This window comes from Labrus bergylta, chromosome 12 (genome assembly GCF_963930695.1).
Source record: "Labrus bergylta chromosome 12, fLabBer1.1, whole genome shotgun sequence".
Taxonomy (NCBI): Eukaryota; Metazoa; Chordata; class Actinopteri; order Labriformes; family Labridae; genus Labrus; species Labrus bergylta.
This window is the reverse complement of record NC_089206.1, coordinates 13,170,626-13,188,968: the sequence shown is the minus strand read 5'-3', so window position 1 is coordinate 13,188,968 and position 18,343 is coordinate 13,170,626. Positions and strand designations below refer to the sequence as shown.

The following is an 18,343-nucleotide window of genomic DNA, read 5'->3' as shown; positions in this document are numbered from 1 at the left end:
GATCACACACAGCACTGCCGAGAATGAACAGCTGTTTGTTCCCCACTCTCCCTGACTCCTCACATGACATTTTTATAAATATTCTTTCTAGTATAATCCAGTTAATGGCCTAATAACCTACCAAGCATTATGAAATGAAAGCCATTGTAAGAAAATTGGTTTCTGGTATCCCATCTCTTCTCTCTTTACAAGTATGTGAAGTTTCTCTTAATAGTATTCAAGTGTGAAATGACATTGTGTTTTACAAACCTTCACAAATTCTAAAATCTGACAAAGCATCCTAGAGGTAAAGAATCACGATATCATGTGGCATAAATCACATCAACCTGGTCCGGAATGAGATTTTAGCTGTGTCATGTAAAAGTAAAGAGCAGCAAGAAGCCAAACCCACAGAAGACAAGTGTTTTCGAGTAAATGTGTTCTCATTCAAAAAGGTAAAATGTCTTTTTTAGCTCCTTCTAACCTTTGCCGTGGTTTTCCACTTGTGCCTTTTGGCAACTCACATCCAGCCTTCATAAATGGATGTTTGTGCAGTCTGTGCAACAGCGCAGAAAGTCAGTTTTGAAAGGTTACCCAGTGCTCCAGTTACACCATTTATCTAAAGATTTGCTTCTTGTCACTCCCTCTCCTCCTGTTTTTGTAGGTCATGAAGATATGAAACTTGGGTGTGAATTTGTGTGTTATCAATTTGATGCGGCCTGTCTTTGCATAGCCAGACCTTTAAAGAATGTGAATCTGTACAATCATACCCCCTTTCAGGGTTTCATTGTTGGTAGCACTCACCTTTGTAATGGAAATTTAGTCAAACCAGGTTCAGACACTAAGGAGCTGTCATCTTAGCATTTTTAAAACCTGTTTTAGTTCGACATAAATGGCAACAGACTCGTAAAACAAAATGATGACATAAATGATATTCTCTCTAAGTGCATAAAACCATTAACTCCGTACTGAACAGTGCAAAATACTGCGAGCACCTTCGTGATCAAACTCATGACATGTGAAAGTTTGAGAGGCCCGGGGGAAGCAGAAGTATAAACAGATCGACAGGAAGCAAGAAAAGTGTAACTGCAGATTTAATTTGAACCTGAAGTGAATCTGCTGTGAATATACAGTGTTTGAGTGTAATAGTAGAAATGAAGAACTGGGTTAATGTCTCACTTTCTGCATCTTTTCGGTCCAGAGCATCTTCAGGCAGCTTCTTCAGGTAGTCTTTGAGCAACAGCTCGTAGCGAGGAATCCTTTGGACCGGCTCAAGCATGTGGTGCTGCAACGTCAGGTTCCCACAAACATCCTGTTTCTGTTGGTGCAAACACAAAAAAACAAAGATTAAAGAACAGTTTCTGTAGTGTCAAGTTTAGAGAGTGCATAAACTTGATGGAAAACCTGCATTTTAAATATGCACCTGTATATTCTGAACGACACTCTTAAACTGTGACGACCGCTGTGTCCAGGTGTTGACCAAGTCCATGGCTCGGTCAAAGTTCTTCACATATTCTCCATACATCTTCATAAACGGAGCCAGTTTCTGGAGGATGTCTCCAATACGAGGGGTCGAGTCCCTACACAAACACACACACAAAACAAACAGATTAATACAATCGGCCCAATTCACAAAACCTTCCAAGGAAAAAGTACTCATAACTTGGGGACTATTTGTTGAGGACAAATATTCACTGATGAAACAAAGTAATCTTTGGGCGAGGCAACTGCACACATAGACAAAAAAGGGGTTTAAGCAACTGCCATTTTGCTCTCTTCAGAGAAAGTTCTCCCCCTTTTTTTTGAATAGATACTTTCAATTTTGCACACACCCTGTCCTGCCAAACAGTTCAACTGTATTTGGTTTAATAAGAATATCAGGTTGGGTGATATGTGATAAAGGCCAGCGTGGTGCTCACTCCTCAACCCTCCTCTGCTTTAGCTGCGAGCGCATGCACCCTCGTGCAAACAAGCATCTGGCAGTCCACCATTGTGATGGTGACTTTCTCTGAGGCAGAGGTCAAAATCAGGTATGTGACAAAAGTATGATTATAACAGTTTGTTTTGGTTTTATGTTGATGGGCTTAAGGGACTGCTTCACTTTATTTGGCAGGAAGGTATGAGCTGTGTGTGTGATAACAAATTAAGGAAAGCAAGTAAGGCGCTAGTAACAAATGATGGAGGTAGCAGAATTTTAAGTTTAGTCATTTTTTGGATAGGATCTTATTTTGAAATGAAGCACTTAAGGATGCAACATTAATGTAAATCTTAAACCTTTATCTTAAATCAATAAAAGAAAAACCAGTGTCTTATACATAATGAGCTCATGTGTTGCATTTTATAACTGAAGCTGATGCTTTTAAATCCTCCATTATTATGACATGTACGTCATGTATAACTATTTGACTGTGGACAGTGTTTGTTGTTTTATGGAGACGGCTCTTTAAAAACATTTTGTGATGTCATGCATAAAGTTGTTTTAGTTCTGGAGCTAAAAAACAAACAAATGTAAAACAAAAGCCATGGAGTAAGATAAAGTAATTAATTGCAATGAACTTGCTGTTTTGAGTGTGGACCTGTTTATAGTCTTTCTACCCGAGCAAAAACATGTTGAAGGTTTTTATAATATTTGCAAAAGAAATGTCTAACAATTTTATGACAGGTGATTTACCAAAACACATCTCTCTAGATGATTTACTGCACCAATGGCTTGATGTGGGTAAAACAAGTTTACAAACTCTGAAAAGAGAAAATAATCTACTCCAATGTCACTTTGCTTTCTCAGCCTTACAGCCACCACCAACAGACCTCAAACCATCTCTGTAATGACGCCACACTGATGCCTTGGTAAACTGTTCAGCTGCAGAGTGTTTGTTTCTCACCATTCTCCAGTAATTCGCGTCTTGAGCCCAGGGAGCAGGAACTTGTCGTGGAAGCAGTAGATGGAGGAGATGTTGGAGAAGATCCCTGTAATGACGTCCTGAGGGATTCCAGCTTCTGTGAGCTTAGTGCAAAATACCTGCAGAGAAAAAACAGAATATTTTTAGACAAATAAAATCCTGACTCTGTTTTCAAAAACCCCCCAAAAATGTTTGTCTTATTCATGACGCAGGCAAGTAAACATAAACAAAGAAAATTCCATGGAAACAAACATTTCACCTACATCAGCTTTTTTAGTCAGAACTCACAAGTAAATAAGAGGGAATCGTATTTAATCTGATATTATGACATCAATACATCAATACTGCATCATAACTTCTGTAATAACTTGCTTCATTCATCACTTCTTTTATCTCTGGCTTTCTGTCAGTCACTGCAACAGACTGGCACGATTGTTTCCAAGGTAACCCATATCGTGCGAGAACGGTGGAACAAAAACAGGAAGTGAGCTGTGAGGGTTTTTTAGGCTTTTGTAGCATATAAACCATAGCTGCTTTGTAATAGGGCAGCTCTGCATCTTTCATATAGCACACAATCTTAACAAAGAAGGATATGACTGAACCAGCAGGAGTCAATTCTCATCTCAGACACAAGTGAACAAAGGGACAGACTGAAATAACGACAATAAACCATTTACATAAAAGAGATAATCAGCCGACTAAGCAGGATAGAGGAGAAGGTTAGGAAGTGAGAGCTCAATCAGGGTGTAATGCATTATCAAGAGACTGGTTAATCTATTCGTACAGCAATGCAAATGCAGAACAGTTTGATAATCAAGAATATTTTTGAATCCATTTTGAAAGAAAATTCTCTTTATTTTATACTTAATGAATATCTTTGGGTTTTTCACCGTTCTTCTCACTAAACAAAGAATATTTCTTCATATTTCATAAATGATTAATAACTCTAAGAAACTTGTCTTTGATTAGTATATTGGTTACAGTATGCTTTGAATGTATGATGCAGGATCTATGAGGAGAAGAGGTCGCATCATTGAGCCCGGACAGAGCGTTCTAATTATAAACCCAGCTGAGAGAAAACACACAGATCTTTAATCCACAGGATTTATATACAAGTAGTTTAACTGTGAGGCCATGAGACTGCAATACACACACACACGCACGCACGCGCACACGCACACGCACACACGCGCACACACACACACACGCACACACACACACGCACACACACACACACACACACACACACACACGCACACACACACACACACACACACACACGCACACACACTCATTAATATGTGCTGCAGACAAAGCTGTGTGTATTCTCTTTGTGTATGAATCTAAAATGCACCGGCACACTCCCTCACACTTCTCTGAGTAATCCTGTCGACAGAGGAAACTCGTTGTCCGGTAGATAACAGAGCCACACTTTAAATCCAGCTCAGCCCTGATCTTAATCACTAAGACCACTGGCACACATATCAGATTGAAATTGGACCCTGAGTCATTCAAACACAGTGTCACACTCTCAAAAAGTAAAAACAGAGATTTAAAAAAATGTTACCTGGTCGAGGAGGTTGAGTCTTTTCACATAGGCCTCTTCAGTCTGGAGAAGCTCTTTGGCGATGTTGAGGAGCCTCTGAGCCTCTGAGCACTGAGGGAAACAGACAGACGTCAAGAATTTGCTAATGCATATAATGTAATTAAACACGTAAACAGACACTCCATCATATTACAAAGGAATGGGATTTTTTTCTGCATGCAAGGATATCAAGGCAGACAAGTTTTATTCATGATAGCCACAAATCACACCTTGAAAAAACAATATCATTCAGACAAAAAAGTTCATCTTACTAGTCAACTGTGATCAGGGTAAAAAAAAAAAAATGTATATATGTTATAGCTTGTCTCGTAGACATTCTTTTAACACAGATATTTCTTTCAGCTGTACAGCCTGTGTATGCTGTGGCCTATTTTAAAGCTGTTGTGTGGAATCTATTTATAGACATATTTGTGCAAAACAACACTTCATATCGGTCAAACACTATAGCTGTTGTTTTTGTTGTTAGCTCAACTATTAATCCTCATTGGCTGGAAGGCTGCCCTCTTAAGAAGGTCATGATGTGCCTTCAAGTAAAGATCCCACAGTGGATGACAGAGATGATATATAAATGTGGTTTCTGAGGTCATTTGTGGGGACCTGTTTGTTCTGACTGCAAAACAACATGTTGTTATTTTCTTCTTCTTATATTTCTGTAACAGTTTTCTGTTTTGCTTGTTTTTTTTCTTCACAATATTGATCCTGGAATCATTTGCACTTAACACTGACACCTACAGTATGTATTTGTTTGAAAAAGCACCAACTGCAATTATGATTTGCTTATCTTGACAAATACATTACATATTCTAAACAAAGAGATTACATGTTATATAAATGTTTTATTCCCTCTGTCAACATTGATGCTTGTACTGTTAATACTTTTTATATGGTATGGATTAAACTAAACTGATTATTAAACGGTCACTTTGATCATGTCTCTAGGTAATACTTGTGAAGGGTTTTTTTGACATTCATGCGCTACAAAAACTTCATTTTCTGATGGACGAACAATGCTATACTGCCAAAAGTTTTTAGATAAGGCTGGAAATATAAAATAGATTTTTTGTTGTTGTCAACCAATCCTTGAAAATGAACAAAAAATAAAAGCAGCTACGATGTGTCACCCAGTTATTTCTTAAGGGTCGTTGTTATGAAGGTAGAAGTCATCCAGCAGAACTGTGTGAGTCACTGATACGTTTTTTATATTCATTGCTAAATAAAGCTCGGAGGTGGAGGGAAATATGCTGTCAGATTTTAGCTACAAAGACAATACTTGGGACAAGAACAATAAATAGATTTTTTGAAGAAGAAAGACAAAGAGATAAATATAAAGAATAAGCAGTTTTGACAGCTGAATCAAACAACAGAAGCTGCTGACTAAGACGACAAGTTCAGCATCTGCGCAGACTAAACTGACTTTCACCAAGACGTTCATTAGTCACTGGTTTAGTTCAGCAGCAATAGTCACTTGTGAAATTGCTGAGAAGGGTTAAAACTGATGAGGTGTTTTTTTTTGTTTGCTTTTTGTGAGCTATGGTTTAAAAACATGTAAAGTTAAATATCAAATAATAATGGTGAAGTTAAAAAAACACAGAACACATCAGAATCACTAAACATGAAGGCTATTGCAACAATGTTGGTTTCACAAGGGCTGTTTCTCATCACAGGCAAGCGCGCACACACACACACACACACACACACACACACACACACAGATTATTGTACTTCACCAAAAAGCTAGCATTACCAAATCTTAGCATGCTCACAAAGGTGGAACTCAAAGATTTTCCATTGTTTGCAAAGTGGATGACAGATAAAGTCAGCACAAACACAGAAAGTTCACTCTCTTATCCTCTTGCAGTGCACATCACTGAAAATCCACTTCCTCAGTGATAAAAATGTCATCATTTAGCCATCAACACGTCAGCTGTGTCACCAATATTCACGTTCGTAGAAGCAGTCACAAAACACATTTCACACCCTTCCTCTGCACGCCAGCGTCTGGATCAGGAAACACTGCAGAGAACTGATACCTTTACCCAGAAGACTGTGGGTGTGTGCGGTCAGAGGAGGCCGCGGTAGTTTGCACTTTGAGAACTGATGTGACATTAGGATGTGTGTAGTAGCAGTAAAGCTCCATCACAGGTTGATTTTTATATAACTCTCAACTGCCTTGAGTTTCTGATGTCTAACATTGACTGATTATGTCTTCAGATTCCCTCCCTTTCCTAAGGAATCACTGACAGCACATAAAGGCCATCAGAAAGATTGTGTCTACTTTTTTAAGTAATCAGTGTTGTTTACAATCAAGGGTCAAATTGAAGGACGAGAGGAAAGTGAAACGTGAGCTCAGCTGTAGGGAAGATATCAGTCTCTGGATGCTTTTATCTAACAGCCAGCACAAGCTCCTGTTACAGCTTTTAAGCAGGTATTTGTCCTTTTATGTAACAGCAGAAGTGGTTGTAGATAAAGTCATTCACTTGTGACTGAGACTGTAACAGAGTCTAATGTTTCAAGTAGAAGTGCTCTTTGAAACTGTTCACCCAGCCTGAGATAATAATAGACACAAGCTACTTTTTTCCACATCATGAAAGGCAGACTGACTCTCTGAGATTAAGCTTTTAACTTTGCAGGTTATGCTCAATTTCACATTCCTGACAAATCCTGATGTAACATTTAAAATGAATTAAAAAGTGCCAGAGTGCTTTAAACAGTAAAGCCCAATTAAGATTGAAATTATGACTGTCAGTTTTACGACATGATGAGGCCGAAGCATGCAATGTACTTACTTTGTGCACCTCCGGTTGTGAGTCTGTCAGATAGCCAGTCTGTGTATCCGTCAGAGAGTGTATTTCTCCACTACTGCCCTCGTCCAAGTCACTGTCCTCATCCTGTGTTGAGTCTCTCTTGTTGCTCAGGGTAACACAGCAGGACACACTCTCAGTTTCTGTGACGCTGTCGTAATGATCCTCCTCGTCGATGGCATCCTCGTTGGGGAATACCTCGCCCTCTGCAGTGCAGGACGGGCTGTCGATGCCACTGTCCCGGTTAGGAATCTTCCCGTTTTGCTCCGAGGAGTCCGGATTGTCCAAGAGCTCGTGGGAGGAGCCCTCCTCCCGCTCCACAACGTCAAGGCAACTTATGCTGTCGTGTGTGATGTCAAACTCCGCGGAGTCGTTCAGCGGGGCGTCATCTGTGCCGTGAAGGTGCACAGGGGCCACGTGGGAAAGTTCAGATACCTCGTCAGTCCGTTCCGAGGTGCCAAGTGCAAGTTTGTCCACAGGGGAGGAGTCTCCTGCGACCCTCGCCGTGTTGGTGTCCTGGCCGCAGGAGGACGTGATGTCAGACGCAGTGTCCATTCTCAGACAAAGGTGCAGCTGGGAGCGTGGGAGCACCCCTATGATGGGCACCCTGGGAAAATAAAAAAAAACAATGTAAATTCAACTAGAACACGAGAACACAGATCTAACACCACGACAATCACTCCAAAGGCTTTACCTTGAATTCTCGAACCTCTCGATGAGCAGCCCCACCTTCTGGGCCTCTCTCTGTGGCTGTGTGACCAGGCCAGGAGGAGTCCCGCTGGGCTTTGGTTTGGGTGGAGGAGGGGGAGCTGGCAGAGGTCTGGAAGGCGCCGGAGGGATCCTCTTCGGTTTCTTATCTTGCCCGAGGGCGAGCAGGTGTGTAGGTTTAGGGGGCACTACCGATGCAGAAATCCAGACAAGGCAAAATCAGCAGAGCAAAATAAAGCATGAAGCGGCGGATTGAAAAAAATACAAAAACCTTCAGGTGCCATGTATAAATCCAAGTGAGAAAACCTCCATTGCTTAGACCATGTTTGAAGATCTAGTATCCTTGCGAAATACAAGTTCAAGACAAGACGCCAAAGAGAATAAAAATACAAGAAGATAAAAACATGTAGTAGAGGTGCAGAGTGAGACCGACACTGAGCCTCACTTATCAGCCACTTCCTTATTTCAGAACAGGATGCTGAGATGAGTGTGTGCGCATGTCACCACAGTTACAGTTAGATTAAAAAAACAAAAACAAAGAAGCACAGACAGAGAAATGACCAAGCTCATCTCGTAAATTCAGCCGGCAACTCACACATGCGTGCACTCTTATAGTGTCACAATTCTTTCACTGTTAAGCCTGTACATTTGCATTTATCTCATTTGCAGAAACCCAAATGTCTGAAAGCAGGAAATGAAATACATCACAGTTAATTTAAGCAGTTCCTCTGTCTGTGTGTGTGTGGTTCACTTATAGAAATAGATTTTAGCAGTCATTTCTTTAAATAATGGACTACTGTCAGCACGTTTTTTTAGACTGGTCACATTTACTCCTGAAAATGAGAGAGGGGAGAAAAGTTTAGCTTTGTTAAATTTCCTCAGTTATTTAATTGAGATTCTGTGTCAGGGTTGTGTTAGAACCATATTACATTTTTCTTATACATTATATAGCATACGGGCAGTAAGGGTAATGGTCAGGATTTAATGTATAACTTGCAAATTTATATAATTCAATTCAATTAAAAAAAACGTTATTTGTCCCCGGGGAAATAAAAAAAAAATCAATTTTGACTGTACAGAAATAAAAAATGAAAATCACCTTAATCTTTTAATAATAATTTCTTTGTTTAAAATATATTATAATCAGCAAGACTTATTTTCAGTGGTTCCATTAAGAAACTCTTAACATGTCTATTCCTAGTTGAATAGAGAGGAGCAAAGCAAGTGGTGCTTCACACAGGTATTGATTAGTCGACTAACTCTTAAGTCTCCATGGAAACAACATTTCCATCTGAAAAAACAGACTTAAAAGTCCAACAATAAAAAAAGTACAATATTAAAATGTATAGAAATACATGTTTAGAAAAGGAATACTTTAATTTAACCAAGTAATATTTGGTCAAATTTGAGTAATCCATGCTATAAGATAAATGATGAGCAACACGAGGAACAGAAAGGTATTAAAGAGACTTTCATCAGGTGAGAAACACGTTTTAAAAAATACTGCCATCATAAGATCGTGCTTATGCTTAGCTCATAGTGTAAACACGTTGTATAAGGAGTTTCCTTGTTGGCAGTTACTTATTATGACTACCAGTTGTTTATTTTTGTAAAGCTAGTTCCTGCTTGACAGCAAACTTTCATTTTCATTTTTAAAAGAATAGGTTTTCTGCTGTTTGTGTCATCAGAGTTTTGGAAAGAGAACTTTTTCTCTACTAGACAGGAGGGCGACCAAAATTGTATTACCTCTGGAACTATCTGATACGAACACTGGACATTACAGTCATTAAAACGAGGGACGAGAGATGACTCATAGGACAAAAGTCTGAATAAACAAGTAGAAAAGATAAGATTAAAGATTGTCATCTTATACCAGGCAGGAGAAAATGGTTTGGTAAGACATTATGTTATCTAGAGATGAAACAATGGGTTCATTTTGACATTCTGTTAACTGTTTCAGGGTTTCTCAAGGAAAAATGTTCAAACATTCTCTTTCCGATGTGATGATTTAATTTGTACTATGTTTTAAACTGAATGTCTTTGGGTTTTCAACTGTCCATCAATCAAATCTGGCTAGGAGCATTTTTTTCTTTTTGACTTTAACATGTTACCTCCTCAACTATATGTTAATATGCAGATCTTTATCAAATAATAATGTTTCTGAATACTGCACCAAAATCATAAGCTTATCATTCATGCTCTAAAACTTGAACAGTTGTGAGCCACTCTCATTTTTGGGCCAAGTCTTTGTGGTAATGTCCTACAATGTTTCTCAGTTTTTCTCCAAACAGAACACGTTATTTATATGTCGCACTCTTCAAATGATGCCCAGACTTGAACTCAGGGGAACCCACTGGCCCTCTTTACAGCAGCAGCTCCTGCACAAGTGACCCACTCAGCTGTGAGTGACAGAGTGAGGCCGCACAGCTGACACACAGCAAGTCATAGAGGACGGCTTGTCAGTGAAGAAGAAACGGTAGTTAAATGGCAGGGATTTGATCCTGCTGCACCTTTCAATTATAATGACAGGCTCAAAGTCTATAACAGCCTTAAAGGGGCCACACCCGATTTTTTTACCTTGTGGTTTCTGTGCAGTCGGCGGTCTGGGTGAGGTGGAGGGCTGGGGTCGGGGTTTGATGGCGGGCCTGTCGTGACATTGTCTAGGGGTCGGGATTTTTTTCACCAGCCGTGGGGAACACAAATAGTCCACTGATCCACACTGGTACTGCAGAGTGGAGGCAGGGAGATCTGCAAGACAGAGACACGAAGAAAAGGCTATATTTAGTGTTGATCTTTTAATAATATTCATCTAAAAGACACCTCCATAAATACAGAGTAATCCTGCAACAGGGATGCAGCGGTGTGCAGTAATGTAGGTGAATGACCTTGAGCTCAGTGTGTGTTTCAGGATGTCACCCTCAGCCGGAGAGCAGGACGACCAGAGAGGAGGACAAAACCCCTCTGCAGAATAAAGTGAAATTCAAGGCCTGAGGCAGCAGGCAGAGAGCTACAGAGGCTGTGTATTGGTCTGTGACACATTTATATCTGATCATCTACATTTATATCTGATCATCTACAGCTCATCTTCTCTGGACACTGGCCATAGATAGATAAATCTATATCTCAGTAATTTAGCATATAGTAATGTAATATTTAGTAACTCAAACTGTGATTAATTATATGTACAGTGCCCATTTTTATGTTAATACAGGGAATTTCTTCTCCAAAACATTAGAGGTAGTAAAGAGGAAGTAAATAAGCTGTATAAAGAACAAGCTTAACAGGTGATTTATGTGTGGTAGGAAATTGCAATGTATTACCAGATCTATATTCAGAGATGGTTTTCAATAGCGGCTTATGTCTCCCATGCACCTAAATGTGATGAGCCGAGCTCGACCAGAGGAAGTGATGAGAAAGCGGTCAGAAAATGAGGTGCTGCTGATTACATGCATCAAAAATGATCTAAAGTATGAAACAGCACAAGCAGTTCAAAATCAGCTGACAGACATTCTTCTTCATTGCCAACCAGTTTTATGTGTAAAGTTATCACCGATGAATACCAAGTTTTTTTTTATGGGAGTAACCAAAAGTGAAAACGATAACTTCAACGTTTTACACAGCCAACTATCATAAACACAGAGAGAGGAACAAAATGCAGAAAGCAGTAACTGAATGTCTTTCAGTACAACTTTAAAGTCCAGGGAATGGAAAAGAAAATCAATCTTTTGCAACAATAACAATACTCTGTGTTTGAGTGTGGCTGTTTTTGTCTGCTGTATGTGCTGCAGAACCACAGACCCGTGGCAGCCAGTGTTTCTGTAGTTATACTTCTTATCTGAAGCGTGTCTTTCTTAAAAGACAGTGTCATCCCTGACTAGATTATGTGAATAAATATGCAAAATGCAACAACACATATCTCTCCCGTCAGGCTCATGAATTGAACTCCAGTTATCCCAACTCTTTCTCAACTGCATTACAGCCTGAAATTGCACTGAGCCCTGGAACATCTAATTTGGTGTTTTTTCAGCCATGCTGCAGGCAGCGAGAGGAGAACCAGTAATGAGTCCTGTTCAGCTGTGTGCCCCATGTGGCACACTGCAGGCTTTCCCACCATCTCTGCACCACAGAAGAATAAGAGCAAAAAGCAGCTCTGAAAATGACATTTTTTAAAATGATGTCATCCCCTCAGAGGAGTCAAAAATTCTGCAGTAGTTTGGGTTTAAATTCTCGTCCCTGGCAACAGATATTATGGCCGCTGGGTTTCTTCTAATAAAATCTCTAAATCGGAGATGACTGAGGAAAAGTGTGAGCTATGATAAACTGAGCTGGCACATCTTTTAGCCAAATGACTGCAGAGTGGAGAACTCCTTGACCCGAGACTGGCCTGGGTCATTCCTGGGAAAAACAAACAGGAGTGGAAGAGGGAGACAATATAGGGGCTGGTGGTACCTATGGAAACTCCGTGCAGTCATGGTTACCTGAGAGCAAAAAGAGGCCCTCATATGAAACGGCCTCACACCAAACAGAGACTTGTCGACACAGCAGAGAGCGGAGCTGACACTTCCAGTTTTTCTTAATTAAAATCTCACTGACCAAGCATAAAACAGCACAGCGGTCTGTACAGGGTTTCTAATCAAAAGTAGGCATTAAAATAAAAAACATAAATTAAACATGTCAGTTGAACATTTTATTCAAAGAAACGAGTGGGTTAAAGAGCTTTACCTTGCCTCCAACTGTTCAGTTTCACATATCCAAAGTCCAAAGAGCAACTGAACAGAAAAAAACCTCACACACAACCCAGTTCAAATCAAAACAAATCCTGCCCTCCCAGTTTGCCAAAATGCGCATGTGTAGAAACCGAGTCTTTGTTGTAATAAAACACACACTTTAAAAAAAAAAAAAGATCCTTCAAAGCTCAGCCCTGCATTATATCCACACTAACACGCATTCATCGCTCCTTTCCCAGGTGTGTTTGAGGAGCTGCACCTGTCTTTTTCACCTGCCAAACCTGATCCAAGCACCTCCTCCTGGGGCCAAAGTGACAGCATGTGTGTGTCACTGTAGGGCCAGGTAATCCTAGTGTGACTTTTACAACCCCACAGGATATAACTCTGCAGATAACACATGACTCATTTTACTCTGTTCCTCCATTTAAAAAAAATAATAAAAAATGTACACGCTTGCTTCAAAGCGTTGGTAACAAGCCTGTAATTGATTTGGACTCTGAGGGATCGGGGAGATGAGCAGAAAATATTGTCTTTGTGTAATTTAAAAAAAAAAAAGGCTTTTGTTAAAAAACACACACATGAGAGCACTGATCTGAGCTCATTAATTTCCTCTCCTCAGTTCCAGTTACTGTGGAACGAATGAATGGGACAATTAAACAGGAATTACACGTTCGAGGGCATTATCACAAGGCTTACAATAATCAGCTACCATTTACTGTTGAAACAGCTGAGACACTATTAGTCACTATACATTGCTTTAATTAAACCAGGTAATAAATAGCCTTTCCTGTTAGTCCATGGCCGTGATGTAACATGCTCACAGAGAAAGTAACCTGAAAGACGGCATTACAGTGAATTTCTGAACATAGTGAAGAGATTCTGCGTGCCTAACTCACAATAGAATCTCTATATGTTCAGGTATTTGCCATGAACGCTCTCTCTCACTCTGTCAGAGTGAAAAGCACATGGCATGAACAAACATCTATGTAGCTGTGATGCTGTCACAGTTGTCACTCTTACATCACATTTATCAGCAACGTTTGAGCCTCTTTTCACTGTTTCCACCTCGTAACAGAAATATCTTCCATGAAAACAACTTTTTTTATGGGACGACAACATTACCAACATAATTTCTTCCCTGTTGGGCCAGGTGTCATTCACATTTTTGAGATGCTGATGCCACACCTGAGTTTCAGCACAAATACCAAAACAGTTGTTTTTTCTACACCCTACTTTAAGGATTAGGACATTTGTTGAACTGAACATTTAAAGAGCCCCCTCACACCCCAGGAAGAACTTCAAATGTCATGAAATTTCGAGAAACCTTACTATAAACATTGTAATTTGTCACAAAACTTCCACAAGCATCAGCCCGCTTGTGCAGGGAAATGCTAGCAAAGTAATATGCTAAGCTAAGGAAGCTAGCTCAATTTATATCAGACCATACATGTTAAACCATAGCATCTATGGACATGTTGGCAACCATAGCAACCATGTTAGCATTTTCATTGTCAGTGTGCTTCACATGGGTACAATCGGTGCCTTCTTAGCCTTGCTTTTTTAATTTAATAAACAAAAGATTTCAGATAATACAAAAACAATCAACTTCTCAAGAATCTTTACTTAATACAATTTCCATTTTCTAAACACAGATTATAATCAGGTTAACCTGATCATCTTCCCTGTACACAAAAAGAATCAATGCTAGCTTTTAGTATACGTCAATTCATTTGTTTAAGGCAAAGCAAAAATTCCAGAATTTAAACAGTTAGTCACTTTGATGACTAGCCAGACTTATAGCAACAAAGTGCAACTAATCGAACATAAGATTCCTGGCAATGGCTCAGAGTGGGAGGATGCTGAGGGAGAAAGAGAAGTGAGCTTTTCTCAGCAAGAGAACAGAGAATTTAAATGACACTACCTGACACGGTAGATTCTTCTTAAAAATGAGCTTATACCAGGCCATTTTGGAAAATTGATTGCTGAACAAATTTGAGAAATATCTCAATTAAAGCAATTATGAAATTAAAAAAATTAAAAAAAGGAAAATTCTCCTTTTTGAACAGGTTCTCCACATTTCATATTACCAAAACACCTAAGCTACACACAGATTTAAACCCACAACTAAACAAAAAAAAGGCACACAGCCAGGTGGCTGTCAGTCACTGTCGGCCCTCAGGCGACCTCCTCACAGTCATTTATTACCCATCATCCCTTGGGTACACTCCTCATGCCCCAGTGCTGTCTGGGAGACAGATCACTTTGATACAGCAGGGTCTCCACACTCAGACAGCCAGTCAATCAGGTCTCCTACCCCTTATCCGACCTCCGGTGATGCTGAGATGACAACCCTGCATCCAACACTTCAACCACCAAGACCTCGCTGAATCCCAGTGACACTCTTTCTGAGGATGGCATCTCATTATTCCTACATCACCACCCGATTTAACAATGTCTCTGCCATGTTATGCCTGCTCTGCTCCTCTATTTCTGTCTGCGTCCTTCACAGTATCTCCACACAGAACCATACTGAACTGGATACGGTGACCTTTAACCCTGAAATACCGCGTCAAAAGTGGGCAGTGTTTCATCTAAAGCAGTGTTTCTCAACTGGTGGGTCGAAACAGAAAAAATGGGTCGCGGAGCCATTTCCAATGGATCGTGAATGTGCTCCTGGAAAAAATATTGTGCCAAAAAGTCTTGTCAGCGCTCTTAAAATATGTTTGTCTATTTTTTAGGTCTTTGTTCTGTCACTTTTTGTACCCTCTGAGGTCCAAACTGCACCATTTTTCATTGAACAAATCTGATTGGTTAAAAAATTGTTTGAAAAGTTTCTGTAAATGTATGGTACTTTTGTCCCACCGATAATTTTACCTTACAAGGACTCCAATTCTGACCAACAGGGGTGTGTGTTTGAAAATCTGATAAATGAGAATAAACAGAATTTGGGTTACAGGGGAGCTCCACTTTAAGAGAATCTATCCAACATCATGGTGATGAAGGGCAGTCATAAAAGGAAGTCTGTTATCAGTTCAACAGCAGCTTCTCCAGAATCTACAGTAGAAAAGATCCTCGATCTCTGCCAATCAGATTTCCCTCATAGGGGGCCGAGGCTCTAACTCCCACCGGCTTTATAAACACTCACTTTGTAATCTTGTACAAACACATATGTAGAAGGATCAACAGCAATACAATCCAGTACAGTAGCATCTGGCCCCAGATTATAAGTGTATACACATCTTTTAACTAAACACATGACATCAAGTCCTGTTTGCATTGTTAAACTATTAGTGTGGAACGTTCTGTAGACTGTTTGTTGCCTTGTTTAAGGATTGAATGGTTCCTGAAGTTTTACAAGCATAATGTAACAGGGCAATAGGAGGCAGAGGCAAGTCATCTTGTTAGGGCCTGTCCTCTCACTGTAAATCAGGTCAGTGGGCACAGCTTGCTCACTGACATGTCTCCCAAACTAAGTGGGAGGATTTGATCACCGCTCACAGATTAAGACTAGAGCCAGACGGACATGGTATGTTTAAACACACACTGATTCAGACTTTAGAGGACAATTCATTGATTGCAGATGTGGCAGCTATACACAGTATTTTCTCTAGAATGAAAAGGGTCTTTCCACATGGATTTTGCAACTATTATGCACAGATATTGCCATGCAAATGTACTCATCAGACTGCTATTATCAAAGACCACCAGAGTCAGTGCTGAGAATAAACGATCAACATTGCTGGACAATTAACATGAATACTGTACTGTATTTCTAAACCACCCACAGCACAGTCTTTGGCTCCTTTAAAAATAATGACTCCAAATGGGCCTTTTATCTACACATGATTGGCCATTATCAGCCAATAATATCTTGGCTAATAGATATATCGGTTGAGCTATAAGTGAAGCCACACAATTTAATGGGAGATAACCCAAGGGAGACACTGAGAGGAGGCACTAACAGACAATAAGGAGGCAACAGATTGCCTTCAGTTGTCAAATAAAGAGATTTCTGGCTCTCGTAGAAGCATGACACAGGGGATGCAAGTTAGAACGAATGGGTGGATAGGAGAAGTACAGTTGAGTGATTTTACTAGAAAGTCTGAGACTCAACAGGCTGAAGAATAGTGGGCTGAGCTATAGTGCAAAAATGACACAGACACATGTGCTTTCAGTTCCTGAAATGACACACTGGGACTGTCAACAAGTGTAGAGAGCTAAACATAAACAAAGACTGACGAGTTCATACCAGAGTGGAATCATCCGTGTTGAGTCCTTAACTAAATCAAGTCCTTGAGAAATGTGTTTTTCCCTGTGCCCTGAGAGAACCAAAGAAGAGGCTATTGCTATGGCAACAGCAATGATCTATATTGCTAATATAGGTCACAGTGAGCTATAAAGAGCTGCATCTTCTATCAGTAGATGCACATTTCGGACAAAAACAGACTTACTAATGTCTTAGTATTAATAAATCAGAAACCATCCTGGCTGTTGTGTGGAATAAGAAAGAAAATGCAGCATTTCATATTCAAGCAACATGAAATATACTGGGAACAAGCAGATGACATAGTTATGCAGTAGCAGCTACAAATACATATTTTCCCAGAAAAATAGAAACTGGGTTAGTTTTGACACATGAAAAAACCTTTAACCTTTCTAGCAGTGTGACTCAAGTCCATTGCTCAAAAACAACACTCAGAATTTACAGTAAGTAACACAATGATGTGAGGACATGACAAGGGGATGATTAAAATGTGTACTTCGTCATCAGACACGTGGTTGGATGGCTGTACACGGGCCTCTCTAATTCACGTCCTCCCTCTATCGACACAAACGCTTCAAGAAGATTTTTATGAGGCACAGCGCAGACAAACAAGCCTCTGTTCTGTGTGGATGCAGTGCAGCACAGTAGCCCAGAGCATTACTCACTGTAAAGGAAGCAGCCGCAGATTGGCAATTAGGGCAACACACACACACACACACACACACACACACACACACACACAGACGCACACACAGAGGAGAACAAGGGGGTTTACAAACCTGCCTGTGCAGATGACTGCCCATGTGTCCCAGAAACTACTGAAGCTGACTGTAGCAGCTTTCAATGGCTGCCTTCACTGTGCAACGTTAAAACCCAACTGGCCAGTTTTTGCACATCAATCAGGGCTAAAGCAGAGCAGGAGAGCCTATATTTCCTCTCAGTCCACTTTTACTAAACACACCATCAACAGCAAAGGGATTTCTAACTGTTGGTGCTGGAAAAAAAAAAACTCCACCTCTTTCCATTCCCACTGGGTGTGGGGGAGATCCAAACAAACACAGGTCGACTGCTCCATGAGTCACAGGCACCCGAAGGTTGAAAAAGCATTTTCAAAACTAATATAGATCATTCCCTTCCTAAGTAGGCTGTATTGTAACAAGGACTGTGCACAATTCAATCTCCTGGATAAAGGCCTGATCACTCTTGGTTCTGACTAAGGGTCTCTGAGGTGTGAATGTATTGATCACTTTACCATATATTGACTGGTGGGATTAGTTAATCCATACTGTGGAGGACAGGACCAGTTAAAAACCAGTCATGCTGAAGACAGCATGATTGATACATTGCAGACTGATAGA

The 18,343-nt window shown here is 40.2% G+C and overlaps 1 protein-coding gene across 1 annotated transcript in view; it reads right to left on the bottom strand.

The window, feature by feature from the left end:
* Window positions 1–18,343, bottom strand: part of fgd (faciogenital dysplasia) — a 54,817-nt gene that overhangs the window by 9,408 nt on the left and 27,066 nt on the right. The window contains exons 2-8 of the mRNA XM_020629513.3: window positions 10,572–10,742; window positions 7,981–8,182; window positions 7,272–7,893; window positions 4,447–4,536; window positions 2,862–2,998; window positions 1,403–1,559; window positions 1,159–1,297 (exon numbers count right to left, since the gene is read on the bottom strand). Coding sequence (XP_020485169.2) covers window positions 1,159–1,297; window positions 1,403–1,559; window positions 2,862–2,998; window positions 4,447–4,536; window positions 7,272–7,893; window positions 7,981–8,182; window positions 10,572–10,742 — 1,518 coding nt within the window. The remainder of the gene's footprint in view (window positions 1–1,158; window positions 1,298–1,402; window positions 1,560–2,861; window positions 2,999–4,446; window positions 4,537–7,271; window positions 7,894–7,980; window positions 8,183–10,571; window positions 10,743–18,343) is intronic.